The 26,100-nt window shown below is 37.8% G+C and overlaps 1 protein-coding gene across 4 annotated transcripts; it reads right to left on the reverse strand.

Moving 5' to 3' along the window:
* Nucleotides 1–6,079: 6,079 nt before the first annotated feature.
* Nucleotides 6,080–25,395, reverse strand: kcnh6b (potassium voltage-gated channel, subfamily H (eag-related), member 6b). Of its 4 annotated transcripts, none has more exons than XM_084134910.1 (12): nucleotides 25,001–25,100; nucleotides 23,584–23,765; nucleotides 21,703–22,128; nucleotides 20,828–21,224; nucleotides 13,088–13,287; nucleotides 12,724–12,976; nucleotides 12,441–12,634; nucleotides 11,226–11,322; nucleotides 10,599–10,877; nucleotides 9,418–9,592; nucleotides 7,985–8,192; nucleotides 6,080–7,004 (listed from the first exon to the last, which is right to left on the reverse strand). In XM_084134910.1, exons 2-12 carry the CDS (start codon nucleotides 23,719–23,721, stop codon nucleotides 6,735–6,737), a joined length of 2,637 nt encoding a protein of 878 aa, XP_083991036.1. In that variant the 5' UTR covers nucleotides 23,722–23,765; nucleotides 25,001–25,100; the 3' UTR covers nucleotides 6,080–6,734. The 4 variants fall into 4 exon arrangements, with proteins under 4 accessions (XP_083991036.1, XP_083991035.1, XP_083991034.1 ...); XM_084134909.1 differs by lacking the exon at nucleotides 25,001–25,100 and adding an exon at nucleotides 25,150–25,395 and having other exon boundaries at nucleotides 6,089–7,004; XM_084134908.1 differs by lacking the exon at nucleotides 25,001–25,100 and adding an exon at nucleotides 25,150–25,279 and having other exon boundaries at nucleotides 6,090–7,004; nucleotides 12,378–12,634.
* Nucleotides 25,396–26,100: the final 705 nt, after the last annotated feature.

Genomic DNA, 26,100 nt, shown 5'->3' on the forward strand with positions numbered 1-26,100 from the left:
CGACACCTCCTACTCATTTAAATTTGCCTCACATATACGCAGAAAGGCAGCTAACACTAAACACAGTGTTGTGGAGTAAATACTTCACGTTTAAGAATGTGGTCTAATTTCCATATATTAGCAGCTGTGGCCTCTGGGTGGACGAACGCCCGTTCAATGCCTCCATTGTTCCAAATCACAACGTGTGCCTTTTGTTATACCCGACTCCAGCGTCCAGTTAATATGTCACTTCTTTGAGGAAAGAAGTGCATGTTTTGTCCTTGCCATGTCAATACGCATTCTGTGGTGCCATTGCATACATTATGCAGTCCTTTTCACTAAACCACATCTCAGATTCCAGATGTTTGAAAATCAGTTGTCGATTTTCCTGATTGTGAAGTGAGAAATTTAGCTTTGGGAGTGTGTGAATCAACAGTCACAGATGATGAACTGTGAGTGAAGTGAGAGAGTGATATTATGTGTGCTAATGGCACTCCAGTGCGTTTCCACGTCAGCCCAAACAATGGCATGATTGTGTTTCAGAATAAGGGATGGGGAAACCCGCTTTGTTGAATTTCTGCCTCGTCTCTGCATAGCCAACACAGTCTACAGAGTTTTTTGGTCCAGTTGACAAATTAAAATAAATCAAAATAAAATCTGTTCGGGCTTCTTGAGCAACCCGATATAAGTTTAGGGTCATAAGTTTACATTTTCACTAGTTTTTCGACCAACAGGATATTGTGGAAGTTTGTTTCTGCCACAGAATAAAAATTAAAAAAGGTAATTGCGAATTTTTATCTCACAATTCAGATGTTTTATTCTCGCAATTGCCCGTTTATATCTCTCCATTCTAACTTTTTCACTTAAAATTGTGAGTTTATACCTCGTAATTCGGAATTTATAGCTCGCAATTGTGCAAAAGAAAGAATTGTGAGATAAAACCTGGAATTGCAAGAATAAAAATTCTGACTATTTTCCCTCGCAATTCTACGGAGCTCCTAAAGGGACATGAAGAAGAAAAAAAAATGAGATGGGAGGAAATAATATTTGGCTATGATTTTCCATTCTCTCGCAAATGTTTTGCATTCCCCCGAGACACTTTGCGTTCACTCGCAAGGAACACAAAAGTTTTGCTAGCGAATGCAAAAGGTTTGCGAGGGAACGCAGAGTTTATCAGAGGAACGCAAAAGCATTGACATTATTTTTTCTCCCATCTAATTTTTTGCCCCCACCACCATGTCCCCTTAGGGGCTCCGTACAATTCTGACTTTATTTCTCACAATTGTTTTTGTCTCAGAATTGTGAGAAATAAACTTGGAAGTGCAAGAAAAAAAGTCTGAATTGTGAGATATAAACTCAAAATGTTTTTAATCAAAATTCGGACCTTTTTTACAATTGCAAGTTTCTTTCTCGCAATTCGGACATAACTCGGAATTGAATTTAAATTTTTTTTAAAATTGTGCGATTAAAAAGTCGTAATTGCCTTTTATATATATTTTTGTCTTATATATCTTAGGATAGGATATCTTTCCTGTCTATAAAATGTATTCTTTTAGCAATTTTGTTTGATGCCACTTCTGATACAGAAATAAGACACTTCCCCTTTGACCTGTCCATTCTTTTAGTTGCCTTTCTTGGGTATGCGATTCTATTCTTGCATGTTTACTTTATTACTCTTCCCTAGATGCGCAAGATGTAAATTCCAGCATTCACAGTTAAGGCTGGACTACACTACACAACTTTTAAAATCTGAACAGATTTTCAAACACTAGAGATCACACACTTGTTGACTTTGTAAATGGCTACAGAGAAAAACTCTGCATCATACACTGAACGCCTGAGGATCACACACTACCAGACTCCATTCCGAACACAACAAACTGCAGAAACGTGACTCGTTGCTAGGAAACACATGACAAACGAAAAACAATGTGTTCTAAAATCAGCTGAAAATATCAAATATGTTTGATATCCTCCGACTGCACGGAATCAAAGTCTGAAGCTTAAAAATCGTACCCTACATGTTCTTCTGTGAAATATTTCAACTTAGACTGCCCAAAATCTCAACTTGTTCAGACTGCAAATCGAGGCAAGAATTTATACAAAGGTTGTGTAGTGTATCCAGGCCTAAGTCAGAAAGTTTGACAATGGAATTAGGCACCAAGCATTTAAGTTTTAGTTTCAGGGCCCATTTGTAATGCCATAAACCAGCATTGATGCCAACTGAAATTATTTCAGGATCCAATGATATATAAAGTCTATGCAAGCACACTGAAGGAATTGTAAAATCTGTTATTGCCTTGATTTTAACGAAAAAATACATTCTGAATGTTTAATAATGAATGTTGTACTTTTTATATGCATATTGTCCAGATCTGTTAGTGGTTGAATGGTAATTGTTGACTTGAGTTTGATGTAATTTTGCTTTTCTTCTTGTGAGCCAACAAATTTAATTGTAAATATACTGTATAGTAATCGACTGGATGCACTGTGATCTGTACACTCAACTTTGAGAACTCTAATGGTACTAGTGTGCAAAAATCATCTTAGATATTTTTTTAACAGTGCTTCTGGGTAACCAGACTAGTGCCAAGTGGCCTATTTTAACTCAGTTTGGTAAAAAGTTACTTGATGCCTAAAATTAGGTTGAACAATCATCTGCTCTTTCTGTTATTCTACAAAACAAAAGTCTGTTGTGAGTAAATAAAAATAAATTAAATCAGAGAAAACTCCAATTCATGTGATTTCATGGGATCTAAAGTACCAATCCATCTTCATTTATGTAATGTTGACATTTGGCTGAGGAATATTAAGTATGACTGGACACCCCACAAAGATTACGAAGCAACATCAGCATAACCTTATTCATACTTTTGTTTGTGTTATAAATATTCTTAGTGAGAATAAGCTTGTTTTCATAAGATTGTTTATAATTTGTCAGGAATATGTATAAATTATGCTTTTTAACTGTTTACTTTCAAAATGAAAGGGGTCATTTTATGAAAATTTTAATTTTAATGTATTTTTTATATATAGATAAATATACAGAAGTTAGATATTCCATGAAAACATGCTGTATCAGAACTTTTCATCTCACAATTCTGACTTTTTTCTTGCAAATTGCTGGGGTTTCTTCTCCGAATTTTGAGATACAAACTTGCATTTGCAAGTTTTTATAGAAGCTTGTTTCCAGAATAAAAAAAATGTAAAAGATAATTGCAACTTTTTCTCACAATTCTGAATTTTTTTCTCACAATTGCGAGACGTAAGCTTGCAATTGCGAGTTATGTCGGAATTGCGAGTTATACACTTGCAATTGCGAGTTATAAAGTCAGAATTGCGAGTTAAATCTTTTCGCAATTGCAAGTTTACGTCTCGCAATTCTGTCTTTTTTCTAAGAATTACGAGGTATAAACTCGTTGCAAAACGAGTGCATGTTATAAAGTCAGAACTGCAATATAAACTCGTAACTGTGAGGAAAAAAAGTCAGAATTGCGAGATTAAAAAAAAAAAAAATGTGGTTACCTTTATTTTTATTCAGTGGCAGAAACAAGCTTCCCTAAAAATCTGTGGCCTTGTGACGTTCAAATTCAATGAAGAATTCATAAACACACGGCCATCTAGTCACAGTGAAGTAATGAGGAAGTAGACTGTTATTCCTAAATACCAGAAGAAGATAGATAACGTTCAAGTTGGGGGAAGTTGGGAAAATGCTGTGCTGTTTGGCTGTATGTCATCAGCAGTTGAGGAAATATTGTGATCTTATGGAGACAGTGCCACACAGAGGCCAGTAAAGGTCCAGCAGAAACACTTTACTGAATTGAGTTTTTAATATAGAAGTGCTTAAAAAATAAGCTTAAAAAATGCAACAAAAACAAATTTACATTGTGCGTTCATATGAATTTCTTTACAAAAATAACATTGGACTGGATAGTGAAAAATATGCAATACATATAAACATTCCTCCCTAATTACTTTTTAAAAGAATCTCAGGCTGTAATGAAATTGGCTGAGAGAATGTTAGCGGAGACACAAAGACATACATTAAGAGTTTTGATTTTTGATTTCATTTTTGGTCACTATATAAATCTCATACTTCTATTTATGTTGTTTCATAGCTAAACTGGGTCTGAAAGCTGCTTAAGTTACTGCGGGAGGAATATTTGGAATACAATACGCTGTTTTTATTTGACGTTACTGGTTTTATTGTTGCAGCATGTTTATCATGATTAATCTCCAAATGGTGTGGTCAGGTCACGTAGATCATAAACTGTGTTTTCCATTTTCAACATATATTCTTTTCCAGCATTATTAGAAATAGCAGATATACTAGCCACTGCCAGACTGAACTTTCCACTAAATGAAATAAGATGATTTTATTTTAAAGTAGCCTATATATAAAAATAGGGTCTCAGATGTTAACCCTCTATGGTACGGTGTTGCCTCCAGGCAACAAAGTCTATTTTAGCTTTTTTTAGAATAAAAACGTAATCAAATTTAATTGGTCAATGCTCTAAGGGGAGGGGAACTCAAATACTAACCAATGAAAATGCAAAAGAGTGGCCACATGACCCACAGGGGTCCATTTTGGTCCCTCTTTCAGCACATGTGCACATGTCACATGGCTCCATATTTTCTCCACTGAAAAGGGCATTTTTCACTAATTTCTGTCCAGATAATCAGTTAAAAAAATATGAGTCACCTTCATTGGTAAGTAAAGAAGTATTTTCAAAAACTTTACATTATATATCATCAAATGTTTCATAGGAAATTACATAAAACTGCATGTTGCCTTGAGGCAACATTGTACCATAGTGGAATCACATAAGGTCATACCAGGCATACTAGGTTTGAATACTTGAAAGTATATTTTATTTGTAAGGAAAGAAGTTTAAATTATCTAAATGTATTCGCATTTTTGCAAACTGAAAACTCAGCATGGTTCAACGGGACATTTGGCCACTATAGTGGGAAATCGGACAAATAGTGGGTTCGTGGGACAAGGGCGAGGCTTGTGAGTGGTCAGCGGGGGCCGACTGGTCATTTGGCCACTATAGTGGGTAATCGGAAAAATAGTGGTTTTGTGGGACGGGGGCATGACTTGGGACCAGTCAGGGGGGTCAACGGGATATTTGGCCACTATAGTGGGAAATCGGACAAATAGTGGGTTTGTGGGATGAGGGCGTGGCTTGTGAGTGGTCAGCGGGGGCCAACTGGTCATTTTGCCACTATAGTGGGTAATCATACAAATAGTGGGTTCATGGGACGGGGGCATGACTTGGGACCGGTCAGGGGGGTCAACGGGACATTTGGCCACTATAGTGGGCAATCGGACAAATAGTGGGTTCATGGGACGGGGGCGTGGCTTGGGACCGGTCAGGGGGGTCAACGGGACATTTGGCCACTATAGTGGGTAATCATACAAATAGTGGGTTCATGGGACGGGGGCGTGGCTTGGGACCGGTCAGGGGGGTCAACGGGACATTTGGCCACTATAGTGGGCAATCGGACAAATAGTGGGTTCATGGGACGGGGGCGTGGCTTGGGACCGGTCAGGGGGGTCGACGGGACATTTGGCCACTATAGTGCATAATGGCCACTACAGCTGGATAATAAATGTTACTTTTTTTATTAAATATGAAATGTGTAATTCATTAAAAACTTGATAAATATGTTTGTTCAAGTGTTTAGTTAAAGAAATTGATGTTTTCAATAAATATATACATTTTTTCTTCATGAAAATGTCAAATGTTTAAATTTGTCCATAGTGGTACAATGTTGCCTTGAGGCAACAAACTTTTAATTAATAAATAAATTAAAAAAATTATGATAATGTTTATTGATTTTGTTATAGTGTCCATTTTTAAGCAGGAAAAACATAAACAATTATTTCCTCACTGATATATTGCGTACCATAGAGGGTTAAGATGTTTGATACACTGATTTTCTCCAAATGATGTGAATCTAGAACAGAGATCGACTGATATATTGATTTACCCAGATTTTTGATAGTTACACTTATCAAGAACAATAACTTAGCATTTTTTTTATTTTTTATTATCCGATCAGCCAATATATATCTGGTGGCGGGTCTTCAAAGAACTGTCCCAAGAATTATCATTTTTATTGAACATTGTTTTAATTACATAAAGTAAATACACAGAATATACAGAGTTCAATCCCAGTCATACAGAGACATTCTTTGGTTAGGTCTTTCCAAAGGTTTGTCGTTTCCTGAGTCACACTGCCTGAAGAACATGACATTGATGTCCGTGTACAACAAAAAGATCTTTTTTAACGCTAAAAGAGGGTTTGCACTGGCTCAAGCTGTTAGTAAATCTGGCCCATTGAATAGTGAACACACACAAGCCACAAACCATGGACACAATTGCTCAAAGGCACCTCAGTCATTTCCTGCCGGTATTGAGAATTGAACCCGCAACCTTCTGGTTACCAGTCTATCTCTTTAAATGACTGAGGTTTGAGATGCTACTCACAACTGTGGCTTATGTTGGATTTTGTCCATTAGTGTTTCTTGTGCTTTTGCACTCTGCTGAAAGTACCAGTTTGAGTTTTCATGCTAGTTACTAGTGCTAGTTTGGAGCTGTCCTATCTGGTGGGCAGCAACATTTAGTTAACCAAGATGATGGAACCGCATGGTCTTCCTAGCATCCACAATACAACATAAACTGGTGACAGTTTTGATGTGTGCTCATTGTTCTGTAATGAAAGCTGATTGATGGCGTGTTGTGATTTTAGCTGACTGGCAAGGAAGGATCAGACATGTGTTTTTGAATGTCTTCTGGGTGTGATGAAGTGTCCAGATTGCCAGGCAACGAGGGAAAGCGGAGAGACGTACAGAGCCGCGGTGCATCTATATAAATGGGCTTTAGCACTGGAGTTGAAACAGCATTCGCTTCTAGTTTATCAGGTTCACAGTCGTCTGACGCAGCTCCCATGTGAACGCCACTGGACAGAGAACCCTGGGAATTTGACTTGAACATGGATTCTGGCTGGGTTGAACTCTGGAAACACAGTTTTAAAGATTGTTCATTTGGTTTATTGTTCATTCTTGTAAAAAAAACAAAAAAAACACATAACGTTTACTTCAGCTTGTCATTAGCTTACTGTGGATATTGCTTAGCTAAAGGTTAGTATTTAGGATCAGGATGGTTTTGGAACAACATGGAGGTGTGAGTAAGAGAGGGAAGGAGAATTTTAAACATTCAGGGAAAATTAAAAGTTCTGAGTAATTAACCCTTGTGAATGATGCAAACAGAGTTCAATTTTCCTGTACAGCAGCTCTAAAAAGAAAATGGTGTCATTGTTCAGCTGAAGTCAGTTGAGTGTTGATACAGTTCCGTTGTAAAGAACATTAGTTATTAGTTTAATTCGGCTATAAAGCAGCTCTGCAAAAACAGTGATGGACGATGACTTCAGCTAATCCATGAAACCATTTTCTTTTTAGAGCTGCTGTACAGCCGAATTAAACTCTGTTTGCATCATTGAAACATTGTCCTGTTATTACTGTAAAGCTGCTTTGAAACAATCTGTATTGTATAAAACGCTAAAAAATAAAGGTGACTTGACTTGTGAAAAAGTAGTACACTTGAACATACTTTTAAAAGTATGTAATAGTATAATTAAGTGGCCATTAATATTATATCATCTGCAAGTACAGTTATTTCTTTTTAAAATATACTTTTAAGGCATAAAGTAAACAAACAGTGGACATTCAATACAATTAAGCACACTTCGTTTTCACAAGGGAAGTCTGGCATTGAAAAAAAAAAGTGTATATATATATATATATATATATATATATATATATATATATATATATATATTTTATATATATATATATATATATTTTATATATATATATATATATATATATATAAAATAATATATATATATATATATATATATATATATATATATATATATATATATATATATATATATATATATATATATATATATATATATAGGACAGCACTTTTACCTGAATGGTAGTGCTTCTACTGTCCAGTTGAATATTTGTAATGGGGAACATGCTGTGAAGTACCGGTGTGCTGCTTCCATACAGTGTCGCGGGGTCAGGAATGTGGTTGTCAGGTAAAACAGAGCTATATGCTGGAGGCACGGGTGCAATCTGTCTCTGGAGAAGCTGAAGAATCACATTGATGTCTGCTGTCATTCTGGTCTCTAGCCTAAGAGAAAGGGAGCAAAAAACTGCATTTGCTGGACATTTTGCCTTAAACCATTCAAATATCAAGTTTTGAGACACGTGAGAATCAGTGGCGAGAACCAAGAGCTTGACAGCCCCTGGTCGCTGTGTGCGTCAATGTAACAAAGAGAGTGGTTTGGGGCTTGGCTACTGTAGCAGGCTGGGTGTTTAGTCACTGTGGGACCATGGCTGATGCACAGGAAAATGTAAGCCCTCCGGTTCTATTCGCACTGCTCCAAGCGGGATTCGAACTGACATGGGAGGCGCTAAAGACTGCAGCCTTAAACGTCAGTTGCTAGTGCACCACTTGAAGCCAGGCGAGTGAGGTTTTACCGGCACGGCTCTTACTACAAAAAGACATTCAGCTTCGGTAAGAGAAATGCAAGCCAAAAATCGCTGTATTTATACCTTTAAAGTACAGGTCATGAACACGTCAAAGTGAACGGGGCATTGCGATGCTACACACTACAATGGACGTTTCAGTACTATACAGCATCATCATGCACCCATACAGAAAGACAAATGTACTACCAGTTTATAATGCATACTTTGATGTGTCCAGTGTAGACAACCTCAAAACATTTTGGTGCATCATATCAAAAAATGTGCCCGGTGCAGATACATTGGTTCCCAGATAGTACACATACGTCTGCAAGATGTCTGTTAAAGATCACTTCATCTGGAAAGCATCTGCTGCTATAACATCTGATAGACGTCTTTAAGATTTTCAGTTTTATACATTCTAAATCATAAACATCTTAAAGACATTTTCTAAACGTCTATTTGACATCTGACAGGAAACGTCCTATAGACGTATTGGAGATGAGCAAACACTCTAAAAAATACGTCTTCCAGATGATAACACACACATCAAATAGACAACTCCATGATGTACGCGTGCTTTCAGGGTTGGGTTTATTATAAGCGAGACGGTCACGTTCGCTGAACAGAGTGTTAAGTCTACTCAATTGCTTACTCATGACACATAGCAACACAGCTAAAAGTATTCCTAATATGTTGGAGCTTTTATTGAAAGTTGCCTACTTTTACTTGTTGAAACATGCCTTCAGAAGCACCGTTAGAGCTTTGTTTGACTTGGAGGAGGCGCCACGTGCAAGCTTTATTTCTGTAATTCCGCTAAGTGCCACTAGTGTTGCAGAAACTACGTACTTCAGCCTTAACTTGTTCCTATAAGATGCATCACATACCTCATAAGCTGAGTCTGCAGGAGCTCCAGTCTGGAGTCAAGTTCACTGGGATGATGATCTGCAAAGAGTGGTGGAGGACATGAGGTCCAGGCAGAGGGGAGGCACTGAGACGTTTCAGCAAAATGAGCTGCCTGGTGGTCAGTCCAGTAATGGTACAATCCAGATGGAGGAGGAGCTTGTGTTAGGAGGAGATATTGAATATTAACAAATCCAACAATTCAAGAAAAACATTCATATTTACAATGTCATTTAAAGTTCAAGTTTGAGAGATTTTAAGGGTGCAGTAATTTTTCAACTGAAAATGTTTAGCACTAAAATAGTCAATGACCTAAAATGACCCCAAATTCTTCAATAAATTCCTGAAGTGATGATGTATTTTTGTAGGCAAACTCGGAAGAATCTTTTAATGACGGACGACAGTTTCGGAGGCAGTGTGTAAGCGTGATTGACATAACGTGAGGTCATATTTATTTTTTAAAGTGCAAAAATTTCGGACAAGAATTTCGGACTCGGTGTGCAAGGACCTTTAGCATCACCCTCGTTCCCTTGATAAAAACCCAATAGGATTTTTCCATTGGATTATTGCAGAAAATAAGCTCTGTGATAACCAAAGTTTATGATACTTACACGTTTTATTCATCATAATAATCTTCACAAATGAAAAAACTTTTATGAATTTAGAAGCCTAAATGGAATGTCCAGAAACAAAAAACTAAACCTATGCTTTAAACAAACTACACCACGCTCGCACACCTTTAACTAGTGAGTAGTTGAGGTTTCCTGTTCGACGAGATGACGTTTAATGTCCCCAACAACCTCTGTAGACTGTAGTCCTACTTAACCACTTGTTAGCAACCGCAATTTTCAAGACAAGTAAAAGCTTTAAAAAAATCACAAGGGAGTATTACTATATTTTATGTCATAGAATAAGACTTGAGCTTCAAATAACTTCAGCTTCTGTTAACCACAGAGCTTATTTCAGGCATTTAACCAAAACCTCATTCCAAAAATCCACTGACTGCAAGAAAATGGAAGTGCTAAAATGCTAACCCGTTTCCGGGTTTTGGCCTACAGCACTCTATGGTTTGGCTTCAAGACCCAGATTTTACATTTTTGTAATGCTGTATCCACACCTATAAGATATCGGTATAAAGTCAAATAAATATTGTATGTATACCCACCCAACTGCCCCATATCCATGCCGGGCTCTCTGCTGATCCCAGAGGCACCACTCGCTGGTATTAGTCTCACAACAGGAGAGGGGTAGTCCAGATGGTCTGCCTCAGAGGTATACAGCTCACAATGGCTGATGGGAGACTTGCTGAGGCTTTCACTGGACTGCAATGTGGAGCTTGCACAGCTGCACAGCTCCTCCCAGTGCATGTGAGCAGTTAGAGAATGGTGATGACCCAGCGCCGAACACGTCCGAGATGGGTAAGAGTCATTCTGGTCCATTCCATCTAGAGTAGCAAGACAAGAGCAATAAAAAAAGAAGAAGTGTACTTTTACAATCTATTTGCTGAATTTGTATTTATACAGTAGGATTTTTTTAGTTAGGTGATTCAAATATTTTTTTTTACACAATCTACAAAATTATTCTCTTGTCTTCTGATTTCTGTCGATAGTCAAATGTCTGGCTCTAAAATGAGGGTAGATGTGAATTGTGAACTGTGGTGAATATGTCAAGTTTTACTTTGTTTGCTACAGTTAAAACATTTTTACTTTGTAAATGTAGACTTCTGGACACAACTTCACAATATTAAGTCTCAATGGGTATTTTAGTGTTTGTTTGTGAGTGTTCTACTCACCTGGCCGGTTGCGCCTGTCTATTGAGTTTTGTCTGTGTCGTATTTGGCTTTCATGGTAACCGCAGTCCAAATTTTCACTTTCCATCATCTGTTCAGCCTGGTTACATACCAATTAAAACAATGATTACTGTACAGAGAGGATTTGTCTCAATGTTTTAGATTAGTTTATATTATATTAATAATGTGTTATGTGTTGTGGAAAAAGTACACTTTAGCATACTTTTCAAAAACGTAATTATTACAGAAATAATATACTATAAAAGAATAGACGATAAAGTGCGAATTGAGTGATGTTTTCGGACAGTTACCGTAATTGCATGTTAATTGTAATTAAATCAAAATGCTTTATAGTTTAAATTTATATTAAATGCAATTAGCTGAACTATAGAGTGTTTTTTTCACTCACGTAGGACTAAATTGCATCTTTATGGCCTGGTTTCACAGACAGGGCTTCCATTAAAAAACATTACTGATGTGCATCTTGAGACAAAACAGTGTCACTGAAATATTTTAAGACATGCCAGTGCAAGTTGCTTTCAGTTAAAACAGTTAAAACATGCATTTTAGTCTGGGACTAGCTTAAGCCTTGTCTGTGAAACCGGGCATGTAATTTACTTTTATTGGCTTTGAAATATGGTAATGTAATCTCTATTGGAACTTAGTATTCTATGTCATGTATTTAAATATATTTGTAATTGCACATTTGTAATGAAGATGCAATGTAATACATTTAAAATATATTAACTTTAAAAGTTTAATCAAATAAAACACTAAAAGATTATTAACGCAAGACTTAAAAGTGAGCTAAAAACAGTCATGAAAGTAGTGTACTCTAAACAAACATGCACATTCAGTAATATTACGCGAACTTCTTTTTCACAAGGCATATAAAATTATTAAAATAATTGTGCTTATTATTTCAGTCATAATAATGTCTCAAATCCATCACACAAACTGTAAAGAAATTGTTTAGAAAATTGGTTTGAATCCATCCTATATAAATGCATTCATTCTTAACTGTGAATGCTAGATTTATCAGTGTTTATAATATATATTTACTTTTGTGAGAATTTTTTTATTAACATTAATTAATCCAATTAATAATTATTTCCTTGGAAGATAAATGTTTATGCTTTATGTTTTTTTTTTTACCTCAGTATTTAATAACCAGTGAGGGGTATGTATAAATGTATTTGGGACGTTGAGTTTACACACGTCTCGTAGGTTAAAGGTGATTTCTAGTTTCCTCCAAAAGCTCTCTCCAAAAGCAGGGTACATGTCCAGCACCTCTATAAGGTCGTCTCTTTGGATACGGTGAAGGTCACAGTAGGTAAGTGCAGTAACATCAGCATTACAGCGACCAGGATCTGCATACAGATTTATGGGCTCGCCAAAGATGTCGTTCTTTCCTGTACATGAAATAGGAAGTAGTTTTTATTATGTCTCAAACCACCAATGGATCAGAAAGCTGTTTGCTCAGGTGTAATATAAATCTCACCCAGTATGGCCAGCACAGTGTTATGTTGCGACACTTGAATGGAGCCCCGGGAGATGAAGTGGAGAGCTTTGAGCATGTCGCCGTGATGATAGAGTGTGTCTCCAGGTGGGGAGTGGGTGGTTTTGAAGTGCATGGCGAGAGCTCTCAGACACGCTTTACTTGCCCCACGAAACGCTTTACAGCTCTGCAGCAGACTACGATTAAGATGCAGGCAAATGTCAGCTTGCATACACTCTGGAAAACCTCTCAGGACCTATTATTAGAAAATAAGCGGTATGATTGGGTTTTTATTATATAGATTAACCTATACAGGAGTAGACAACAATGATATTTGGGTTATTGATTCCAGATCAGTATAACCTACTCCATTCATATTAATGCCATTGGTGTAGGACCAGGCATGTTGGAAATATTCCTCCAGTCTCTGCCTCAGATCTCCAGGTATCTGATGGAAGCGGATGAACTCTTTAACCCGCAGCAGCTGAGTGTGATAGCGTGTCGTTCCAGAATAAAGCCTCTGAATTATTGCTGAGACATTCCCAAATATGCTGGCATACATGAGAGCTAAAACAAAAAGTCAATAGGAGAATATTTAGTCAACAGTGCCAATTTTTGGACATTAAGCAAAGGTAAGTTATAAGGGTTATTAAAGGTGCATTAAGCAATTTCTGAAAAATGCTGTTGAAAATTTAAATCCACACCCAAACAAACTATTTTGTGAATATTTGCTAGATGTCTGTTATGTGTGTGTGTGCTGAAAAAAATATTATGTTTGTACATAGTACTGGCAGTGAAAATAGGATCGGACTGAACAAAACACTCTTGTAGCCAATTGTGCTTCTGATGGGGAAGGAGAAAGAGTGAGCAAGTGGGACATTTCTAATGCTGTGTTTAAAGGCCCAAATGTCTTGAAATGTCTTGAAACGTGCAGGATTATTCAATGTGGTGACGTAATTTTCACTGAAAAAGGAAGATAGGGCAGGACATATCTATCAGATCCTCTCCTTTTTTAAAATAGCCAATAGTGTTTTGTTTATATTACAGCTCGACCAGAGCCATTGAGCTCGATAAAGCTGCAGTTTCCTCCTAACATCCAACAGTTTCTCCAACTAATCTCCTCCAAATCACTTTAAAATATAGCATTCTATGCAGAATTCAAATGGGTCCGATACGTTTTGTAGTCTGCGCCGACTCCCGCATATGATCTGCTCTGTGCTATTATGTCTCTGGACTTGAGCAAACTGTGTGGGCACTGTGGCGTTTTCACGTGACACTAACGTAAAACCAGACTTCATTCTTCCCAATGGAAAGCATATTTAGGGGCCGTTCACACAGAATGCGTTGTTGCCTTGAAAAATGCCAGACGTGGGCAGTGGGATGGGGGAAAACCGCAAGGTCTTAATCATTCCCTATACCCTATATAGTGCACTATGTGCCATTCACCATGTAAATAATAGTAAATGTGTGAACAAGTGACCAATTTTAGCTGCAGCTTCAGTGTCTATTTGGTGGCGGGACACTGTAGATTCTAGAGAGCATTTGATTGGACAGAAAATCTGATGAGAAGCAGAAGTGCAGTGTGATGTCACCAAAACCATTGAGCCATTTTGGCGAAAGTGAGACTGTAAGTTTTGAATGCTGATATCTTCTAAATGCGAATTTTGTCATTGTTTTGGAGCACACTAGCTTATAGATAACAGTAAGACTAACATATTCATACCAAAAGCCAAAAAAGTTCAAGATACTTAAAAGACTGTAAGTCAAATTTTTTATACCCTTCTCTCTGTCTCGTACATCCGAGTACATTATTGCTTCCGATGCACGAGTGCCCACTACTGGCGGAACCCTTGCAATGCGTTTAAATGGAACACCCTGAGCTCTTGGAATCTGCTATGGAGCCGATTTATTATTTACAGTTTTTTTTTTCCATATTCATTTGTTTTACTCATCATTCTATAGGCCTGTATGTATGCTTGGGCTGTTGAAGTAAATAAATAAAAAAATACACAAACAAAAATAAAAACAATACAATAAACTATAACAGTCAGCTTAAGGTAGCTACAAGTATTATGCTCTTAAATGTCAAAATAACTCCAATATCATAGTTGTGTGGGGTGGAGGTAAGCGTGATTTGCTGACGTCACAATTATGTTGCATTGTGGTCTATGGATCTGCCTGAAGTGTACGTTGAGTAGCTCCCTCAGTCAAAATCGAGGGGTCGAGTGTCTGTTGTTGAAAACTTTTTTCTTCGTCGAAGCAAGAAACCAGGAGACGTTTGGATCACGTTCAAGAAGTTATTCTTTATTGAGGACTTCACGTTGAAGTGGCTGCAGGTCTTCCAAAATCAGTTTTTTCTGCATCTTTGTTGCGGTTTACTTTCTTAGTCAACGAAGATATTCTAGCACGGAGCTCTTTGATCTGTTTCTCTAGCTCGGAGTTGCGCTTAGACTGTTCTGTAGCTAGGGTTAAACCAAATTCTCTGTGACAACAGATAAAACTTTTCACACTGTTCTTGCGAATACTTTCTCCTAGTACCTTCTTACAATCTTCAATTGACCAAACTTTGCCTGGATCAATGCCAAATTTCTTTGTTAAATTCAATCTGACTTCCTCAGTCACGATTGAGTCCATGTGCTCTGATAACAAAGACTTGAATTCACTATCTGTCCAAAAAGGTGTAATCTGTCTAGTACTTTTCCTAAACATTTTGTGAATTTCTGTTACCACAAACAAACACTAAAAAAAACCTTCTCTCTACTCTCTTGCAAACAGAGGGTACAATCTTATTAGCACATGAGGCTAAATCTAATTCTAAAGCTAATTCTCTAGCTTACAGATAGGTCTTCTCTAGCAAGAGCATACACACAATATTAACATGTAACTGTTAATCTTCCCTGCCATCAACAGAGGATCAATTTCATCTCTAAAAGAAAACTTTTTAGAGGCTTATCTTTAGTTAACCAAACTCTACAGCTGTTTGTTAACTTCTTCTCTGAACGACGCAGAGGAAAACAATTGTACTGGTCTGCATTGGTTCTTTGAATAGAGTGAAACTCACCGAATCGTTGGTTGTACAGAAAACATTCGTCTGGAACTCAGTCAGCTTTGTTGAGATCTTTGAGCTTGAAGTTTCAAGATTCAGTCTGGGACTCAGTCAGCTTTGTTGAGATCTTTGAGCTTGAAGTTTTCAATCTGGAGGAAGCTGGAAAGCTTGAAGTTTCAAGATTCAGTTCTTTGAGTTTCCTTTTTCTCCATCCGGCTCACGGCACCATCTGTTGTAAAGTTTTCTTTCTTCAAAGCAAGAACCAGGAGACGTTGGGATCACGTTCAAACAGAAGTATTCTTTATTGAGCGCGGCTGCGGATTCGTCCAACATAATCTGACTGAGGGAACTTTACATGGTATCTTATAGGCCATTCAGTGGGCTGTCCTTAAAGGTGCTGAACTTACACACAGCCTTAGAGATGACTACTGAATCTAATCATCTAAAGACAATAGAGGCAATTACCCCCAACTGAGATAATGGTACCCCCAAATTGTATAAACAACACATGGTCACGAGAACCAAGACTAGGTAAACATTCACACATAGTTCAACTAACCCCTGACTATTACAATGTTTAGACAGCTGACTTACAGCTGACTTCTGATCAGTAAATTGATGCCATCATGTTCACCTTGAATGCCCAATACAGTGTAATTTACCTTAGTTTTTTATGTGATGTTATGTAGGGAAATAGGATCAGCAGATTTAAAAACATATTCTTAAATTTTAATCCTTCACTGTCCAAATAAACTTCTCTCACCCACTTGACAAAGATGAAGGCACTTCAAAATGGCAAAGGGGATTCCCCTGAGGGGAAGTGCTTAGGGAAGTTTTGTGATTGTATGTGTAAAAGTGGAGTTAAATGCAACCAAAAAAATAAAAATTGCTAAGATATTCCAAAAGAGGATAAGGTCAGTGTGGCGAGCAGGACGAGGCTGAGGGCCGTGGGAGAACGGCGCGAGGCCGGTGGCGTGATTGCTAATGAGCGACACCTGTGAGACGCACCGGTCTCGTATCTCTCACAGAGGAGCGATGACAGTGGAGATCGAGAGAGGCCAGGCCTGGATTTTATTTGTGTTTTGTTATATGTGACATCAGTCGTCCGTGAGGGGCTGCTGCTGTCTTTTACTTTCATTTTGTATTAGTTTTATTTTTGATATTAAAGTTTGTTGAATGTTCGCCGCTTCCCGCCTCCTCCTTCCCACAACATCTAACTGCGTTACAGTCAGTTATAACTGGAAAAATGAATGGTTACAATTAGGCAAGAGCTAGGACCCGCGTTAAAATTGGAAAAGCTTTCCAATGCTGGAGGGACGTTAGAGAGTGGGAAGGCCTGAAAATGGATGCAGAGGTTTCTTTGGTTTCTTTCTTTGTTTCTGCTCGATATGAGTAATATTGGTTTTTGCAGTTTCACGTAATTAAGATCCAGTATGGGGTTGTTGTCACAGCTGATTCATCCACAGTTAAGCGAGCTGGCTGATGTGCCAGCTGTAGTTGCCTGTGTTGCATAGAGTGTTCGTTATTTTTGGGGGCGGAACAATGAAGGGAGGGTTGTGTTTCTTTTGGAAAGGGGTGTGTTTGCTTGGGTATCGATTTCAAATATCAACAGTGTTTCTCAGAAATTGCTTACTGCAACTTTAAAACTGTAACTAAAAGTAAAACCATAACCGGAGCAATGAAGGGAGGGTTGTGTTTCTTTTGGGTAGGGGTGTGTTTGCTTGGGTGTCGATTTCAAATATCAACAGTGTTTCTCAGAAATTGCTTACTGCAACTTTAAAACTGTAACTAAAAGTAAAACCATAACCATCTGGTATATAGCATTTGCCTACGTCATATACATTCCCACTGTGCTTAAAAGCTACAGTGAGGAAAATAAGTATTTGAACACCCTGCTATTTTGCAAGTTCTCCCACTTGGAAATCATGGAGGGGTCTGAAATTGTCATTGTAGGTGCATGTCCACTGTGAGAGACATAATCTAAAAAAAAATCCAGAAATCACAATATATGATTTTTTAACTATTTATTTGTATGATACAGCTGCAAATAAGTATTTGAATACCTGTCTATCAGCTAGAATTCTGACCCTCAAAGACCTGTTAGTCTGCCTTTAAAATGTCCACCTCCACTCCATTTATTATCCTAAATTAGATGCACCTGTTTGAGGTCGTTAGCTGCATAAAGACACCTGTCCACCCCATACAATCAGTAAGAATCCAACTACTAACATGGCCAAGACCAAAGAGCTGTCCAAAGACACTAGAGACAAAATTTTACACCCCCACAAGGCTGGAAAGGGCTACGGGGAAATTGCCAAGCAGCTTGGTGAAAAAAGGTCCACTGTTGGAGCAATCATTAGAAAATGGAAGAAGCTAAACATGACTGTCAATCTCCCTCAGACTGGGGCTCCATGCAAGATCTCACCTCGTGGGGTCTCAATGATCCTAAGAAAGGTGAGAAATCAGCCCAGAACTACACGGGAGGAGCTGGTCAATGACCTGAAAAGAGCTGGGACCACCGTTTCCAAGGTTACTGTTGGTAATACACTAAGACGTCATGGTTTGAAATCATACATAGCATGGAAGGTTCCCCTGCTTAAACCAGCACATGTCAAGGCCCGTCTTAAGTTTGCCAATGACCATTTGGATGATCCAGAGGAGTCATGGGAGAAAGTCATGTGGTCAGATGAGACCAAAATAGAACTTTTTGGTCATAATTCCACTAAACGTGTTTGGAGGAAGAAGAATGATGAGTACCATCCCAAGAACACCATCCCTACTGTGAAGCATGGGGGTGGTAGCATCATGCTTTGGGGGTGTTTTTCTGCACATGGGACAGGGCGACTGCACTGTATTAAGGAGAGGATGACCGGGGCCATGTATTGCGAGATTTTGGGGAACAACCTCCTTCCCTCAGTTAGAGCATTGAAGATGGGTCGAGGCTGGGTCTTCCAACATGACAATGACCCGAAGCACACAGCCAGGATAACCAAGGAGTGGCTCTGTAAGAAGCATATCAAGGTTCTGGCGTGGCCTAGCCAGTCTCCAGACCTAAACCCAATAGAGAATCTTTGGAGGGAGCTCAAACTCCGTGTTTCTCAGCGACAGAGAAGATCTGTGTGGAGGAGTGGGCCAAAATCCCTCCTGCAGTGTGTGCAAACCTGGTGAAAAACTACAGGAAACGTTTGACCTCTGTAATTGCAAACAAAGGCTACTGTACCAAATATTAACATTGATTTTCTCAGGTGTTCAAATACTTATTTGCAGCTGTATCATACAAATAAATAGTTAAAAAATCATACATTGTGATTTCTGGATTTTTTTTTTAGATTATGTCTCTCACAGTGGACATGCACCTACGATGACAATTTCAGACCCCTCCATGATTTCTAAGTGGGAGAACTTGCAAAATAGCAGGGTGTACTTATTTTCCTTATTTTCCTTATCAAATACTTATTTTCCTCACTGTAAAGGACTAAGACTCAAAATAGCAAGTGTTTCAATATTTTACTGACATAAAAATATGTCACTCTTTTAAGAGAATTGTTCAGATCCCCCATAACTCTGGTTACACTCTTAAAAATAAAGGTTTTTCTTAGTGTGAAGAACTTTTTTTATAATCTGTAGAACTTGTGCAATGGAAAGCAGGGCTCCAGACTGCGACCAAATGGTCGCATTTTGCGACCAAAATTTGAGTGTGTGCGACTGAATTTTACATCCAGTCGCACATGTGCGACCAGTAAATTTCATCTCATATAGTGTGATAGTGGGCGACAACCGACGTCGCGTACGATGCTTTACGACATCACGACAAAAAGACTAGCATGTTTAATTTTTTAACGGTCCTCCATGACGGGTTCCGTCAAGAGTGAATGAGTGTGTGTGCGCGCGCGCGAGTGAGTGAGCGAGCGAGCGAGAGTGAGTGAGAGAGTGTGTGCGCGAGTGAGTGTGTGTGTGTGTGTGTGTGTGCGTGCGCAAGCGAGAGTGAGTGAGTGTGTGAGTGAGTGAGTGAGAGCGTGTGTGTGTGTGTGTGAGTGAGTGCGTGTGTACATGTGCGAGTGAATGTGTGTGTGAGACGGCTCGCGATGACTGGTCGTAAAGCAACGTGTAGTCTGACAATGTTTCTTGTCCAGGACATGACAAGATTTTTAGGAGTCAAAATCGTGTAATCTGACACAGTGACTATAGTAACATACAAAAAAATTGTGTAATCTGAACCAGGCATAACTATAATGGTATACTGTGGTTATAAAAGTAGCCTACACATCTTTTTCCAGCACTTCAAAACTATATCATATTTAAATGTTATTTTTAATGTGTTGACCAAAACATTTTTGTTCATCCTTTAAAGATTGTCTCTATTTATAAAACTGAAAGTTTTTAGAAGTAGGAAAACACTTATTTTTTTAAAAAAAAAGAAAGACTAAATTACCATTGTAAACATAGCTGCTGAGGGAGCTTATTGGCTATTTTCACTCCCTAATATCTATTTTGTCACTCATTTTGCTTTTGAATTAATATTAAGACATTATGAATGATAATAATTAAATTGAACTTTATCTATACACCTCAAATTAAGCTCAGTGCTTTGTCATCCCACAGTGCTACCAAACACTTTCTGTAGAACTTAGTGCCGCTGCCCTCAGATGTTAGTCTGGAGCCCTGTGATCTTAAAATAAAACTGCACCATAATTTCTGTACGCTAAGTCTATTTATTATCAAAGCATTTGTCTGTAATAGTTATTTAGGGGGAAATGTGAAGGTGTGCCCCTAAATTTTCTGCTTGCGCTCCTAAAATTTTAAGTCAGGGGCTACAGCGCTCCTAATAAAAAAAGTTAGTCTGGAGCCCTGGAAAGGTTCCATGGATAAGGTTTTTCATGGAACCAAATATGCAAATAAAGACCTTTTATAGAGTGTCAGTGTAGTTCACCAACATTAGCTTTTTAGGTCTAAATGTTACTAGCCAAGTAGTCTAAAGAAGGGTTTGAAGAAGTGTTCAGGACAGTGGGACAGAAATGGCATATTTCAGTGTGAAATAAAGTGCTTTTTACAGTTACTTACAGCCAATGAGCATGACACAGATTGAGAAAATCTTCTCAGAGTTGGTGTTTGGAGAGACGTTCCCAAAGCCCACACTGGTCAGACTACTGATGGTGAAATAGAGTGCAGTGATGTATTTATCCTGATTGGAGGGTCCTGAGCTGGCATCGCTGTCGTTGTAAAGCTTTCCCAGTTGATCGGCCAGGTTATCCAGCCAACCCGTCTTCATGTAAGGCCTCTCCACATGGCCAATGGCATACCAGATACAAGCCAACCAATGAGCAATCAGCAAAAAGGTGCACATGAGCAAAAAGAGGACCGCAGCTCCATACTCTGAGTATCGATCTAATTTTCTGGCAACACGGACCAACCGCAGCAGACGAGCCGTCTTCAACAGGCCAATGAGAGTGGCTGTCGTCTGGGAGATGGGAGGTCAAAGAAAGAATAGTGAGCATCATGACACAAATAGTGAGTCCCAGTCTGATATCCCTTGTGAAACCGAAATACTTTTAAAATGAGTGCCTATTACAGAAATAATATACTTTAAAAGAAGTTAATTGCAAACTGAATGCAATGTTTTCAGGGCATTGAGTTGAAATGTAGTTTGTTTAATATATATTTAGTTTGTAAATGTAATATTGAATAATACACTACTGTTAATCAGACTTAGGTCAGATACAGATACCCTTCCCATAGGCAGATCTCTTGTTTTGAATGATGTTGATATAAAAGTAACTGCTTTGAAATATCCCTTATACATTTATATCTATATTTATATCTACTGTTTTCTAGATTTATTCTACAAAATGCTTCTTAAAAAGATAACAAAACACATCACTGTGTCTTATCGGTATCACAAATAAGACACAAATAAAACATTCAGTAGAAGTTCATACCTCATCTGATCCAGATCTGAAGATGAGCAGATCAAATGGAATTGCGGCCACCATGTCAATGAAAAACCAGCCTTTGATATAATGGATAGCGATGTGCTTGGGATGGGTCACCACCTCGTTATTATGATTCACATACGTCGTCCTGAAGGTAATCACAATGTCTATGATGAACAGAATGTCCACTATCCCGTCCACAACATTTAAAGGGTTACAGGTGTAACCACAGGTGTGTCTCCTCTCCTCCTCGAGCTCATTGAGGAGGAAAGCAGCAGAGTATGGAGTAAAGACCGCTGTGTAGAGCACTAGCAGGAGGATGATCCAGTCCCACATGGCTTTAAAAGGACTGTAGTGCAACATGATCCACTTGTGGACGTCTGGAGCCTGGAGCTTGTACTCGGGCAAGACATCAGCACCAAGAGACAGTACCTGTGCATGGAAAGAGATCATCAGTTTTAGCAAGAATGTCTTAACAAATTGAAGTCAGGTGCTATTGCTCAAAGCTAAACAAGAAATAATAAGATGGGATTTCATTGAGCCTAAGCTGATGTTCTAAAATGAATATTTTGGGTTTAATGAAAGCTCAACTTAAGGTCACCATAAAAACATTGATAGTTCTTATTTTTTATGGAATATTAGTGTTTATCATAAATTATTTATTTATCCATGCAATTGTTAGATTTTGGTGTATTTGTAATTAGATTTCTCCAATACATAAAATAAGTAAGCTTGACCAGAGTTCTTGTAGGGAGAAGAATTTATTGAAGGTTTGTAGTGTAGCAGTCCTTCAACAGCGATGTTAGCATGTTGCCCTTCAACAATCTTAACCCAAAGTTCTGTCTGTGTGACTGAACTTTATACATGAAGACAAAAGGGCTACAAACAAAGGAAAACGGTTAGGACCTCCCACAGGAGATCGATCTACACTGCAATCTACCCTGAGCAATGTTGTTTCACACCCATCAGTTTCTATGGGCCATATGTCTGTATGGACCATTTGGTTCACACCTTTACAGACACTGTTTTCAGTTGATTAAATCTAAGTCACAATGTAGATGAATCTGATGACTGAAAACACAAAATCTTTCACATGTCATTATTTATTTATTTATAATTTATTTTAATTCATGTGCCCTTGTAACCTTTAATCAAATTAACTTCTTGCAGCATCATCTTTTTCTCTTTTTTGATGATGTGTTTACTGGCGTGAGGCTGGGAAAACCTGTCACTCAAATGAAATCGACCAATAGCAAACCACAACCATCCAACAATCCATTCAATTCCCGATGGACAAAATCAAGTCCCATCCTAATTTTTTTCTCGTTCGAGAAGCCGTTTCACTCAGCAGCCTATATCACCCATAACATATCCCTAAAAACAGAAATGAAATGAAATGTGAATAACATGGATGTAGAAGCACCAAAGGTTTGTGTTCTCTTTGGAAATAGAAAGAGGAAATGAAGGGAGAATTAGGGGAAAAGGCACTCAGAATTTGGGCAGACTGATACATTAAGGTTTCGTTAAATAATCGAAACAATATGTGGTGTGAGACCTTATATCTTCAACTACATGATGATACTCTACAGTTTTGGAACAGGGGCCACAGGGGTTATGGATTTTTGCCATGGCAAAGAGCCATTTCTCTTGCACTAAAGGTTCATGTGTCCGTCCTAACGATCTTTCCACGAGTGGTTTTTAGCCACATTGTTTTCCATGTGCCAAGTGCTTTTATTATTCAGACATCAACTATCAAGTGCTCGACTATTTTGATGCGAGAGGATCTGAATATGTACAGCAGCACAATAGCCAGAAGTTTTTACAAAAACAGTTTCAATATCAAGATCTTCATCTAAGATATAAAGCAAGCCCAACAATGCATCCTACCTGCGTGAACTTCTCTGTCACGTACTGTGTGCGCTCCTTCACCTTTGGCGTAACAAGCTCAATGTTGCAGTTTGCCGTGGAGTGATTGGATCGACGCAAGTTTAGATTGAATGAAGGGAATCGGTTTAAAGCTTTCATCCGCTCAGAGCTGGAGGTAGAGTTCCACAAACTTGTCTTCAAGCCTTTATGAAAAAAAAGAAAGAAAAAAAAGGATTTAATTCAGAGCAGTGATTTAATGGATGACATTTTACTAAAGAGATATTTTACTTACGGTATATATATATATATATATATATATATATATATATATATATATATATTCATATATGTAAACAGAAAATACAGTAATTGTATTTATAAATTTAAAAATGTTTTATAAATATCAGTTAAATATACTGAACTTATATTATATACAATTCAAAGAAAGATAATGCCCCCAATATTACATTTTGATACATAAATATTATATAAAGAACTATATTAAAATGTGAGAACAAGGCAGAGTTAAAATGAGTTCGGTCAGGAGACAAAATGACTTCATTTGTTTAATTTAAGTATCAACTTTGTCTCAGATATTCCCCAGAAATCTCTTGGGAGAAAAAAACAGTACAGTCGACACACGAGTCAATTGCTGATATTCGGGTGTAGTATATTAATGTAGATAGCATGGCTCAGATAATGATCTTGGAAGGATTTGATGAGATGCTAGATGTTCTTAGACTTTGGTATCTTAGAAAATCTAAGCACATGTTAAAAATTATTAAGAACATCTTAAACACAACAGAATATGAGATTAGTCTTTTTCTCAGGAAGAACATCTGAGAAGCAGGAGACTACATTTGCACTTTTAATTTCATTGGTGTCAAGAAAAAACATTTAAGATATTAAGGAGATCTCTTAGTGATTTGTATTTCCTATAGATATGAAATGACCTATTTCAAATTTTTTTTTTTTTATATGTATTTGAAGAACCAGGCTACTCCTCTTAAAAAAAGAAAATCTACTTACTACTGTTTTGTAACCAGAGTAGTTGCGGTTTGTCCCAAATAGTGTTAACTTCACATTAAATAATAATAGAACAATAATATCATCTACTCATGAAAGCAAATTCTGTATCAGAAATTCCTGGTATCCAGAGAAGTAGCTTCATGTGAACATCCATCCAGAAAAATGAGCAAAATCACATCTTTAACAGTTTTAATATCCCGTTCTGGTGCAATTAATGTTCCTCCTGTAGTCTTGTTCTAAACCAGCTCTCCTGATGTTCTGATGCAAATCTGTGCCTAAATTAAAGTGTCTGTTGCTTTTATTAATTAGTTATTATGTCCATTTATTGGAATGACAAGCAGATTTTCTATTTGTGGTCATCGTATGAATGATCTAGGTTTTTTTTTTGCTATGAGTTTTCAAAACATACCTAAAATCAGTTGTAAATCCTTCAAAGAAACTGTGTCTTCACGAGTGGAAGCTCCTCCTACGTCACTGTTGGGGTCTCCGTTCTACATCTGACCTTAACTGAGAGACACTCCACTGTACAGTAAAGTTATATAATAAACTCTCTCTTACCGTGGAAGTGTTGCATTTTGTCAGTTCTCGCCGTTTCCCGCCAGGGTCATCTGTTACAGACCCAGCTTCATATGGTACATAATCCACATGCCCTTCCTGTACAAACACATTGAAATCTCTGATAGGGTCGTCCTCTCGTGACTCGACCCAGAACATCGACAAACAAACCCTCACATGGACAAAAACATGTCAGTGTGAACCAGTTAGCTGCATGCTGTGGCAGCGGATCTGTTGAATCAACAGAGTGTTTTTGCCTTCAGGACCAACCTCTTACCAGAAAAAAATGAATATGCGAATGGGAAGAGACTCGGTATTGGATCAATATTCACATCACATATAGATTGAACTCTAGGCCTTTGATGGGGCTTTACATTGACCTATTGATAATTCATCATTATTCAATCACTAAAGACAGGAAGTGGCCTTGATTAGTGAAACAGGATTTTCTGAGAACTGACTGGCCATGATTTGGATTACGCACAGGACGCCAAGTCTGTATTACTACTGTATATGCATATTTATTGCTATATTCATAGTTATGTCTGATAATGAGGTCCCAAACGAAGGCCATTAATTATGACACAAAGTCTAATATCTTCATAGATGGAAGAACTTAAGTTTCTTTCAAGTTATCCAGGGAATTTCGTGTTTATGACATCTGGTGTGTCACTTAAGTCGGAGCACAATCACAATGAATATTTTCTACAAAACTTTTAACTCTACTTTTACAAAATGATGAATAAAGAATCTCTATGTTTTTGGTGTTTTGGTGTTAAATCGTAATTGTACAATACTGTCGTATTTTGTACATGCAACTTAGATAGTTTTATTTTAAATTAAACAAAATATAATTTCATTAATTTCAACTAATTTACCATTAATACACATGCTATCGCATTCCCCATATCTTCTCACTGCCACGGTTCCAACGCAAAGTTCAGAGTTTCCCCA

The sequence above is a fragment of the Abramis brama genome (assembly GCF_963993115.1).
Source record: "Abramis brama genome assembly, chromosome: 14".
NCBI classification, from domain to species: domain Eukaryota; kingdom Metazoa; phylum Chordata; class Actinopteri; order Cypriniformes; family Leuciscidae; genus Abramis; species Abramis brama.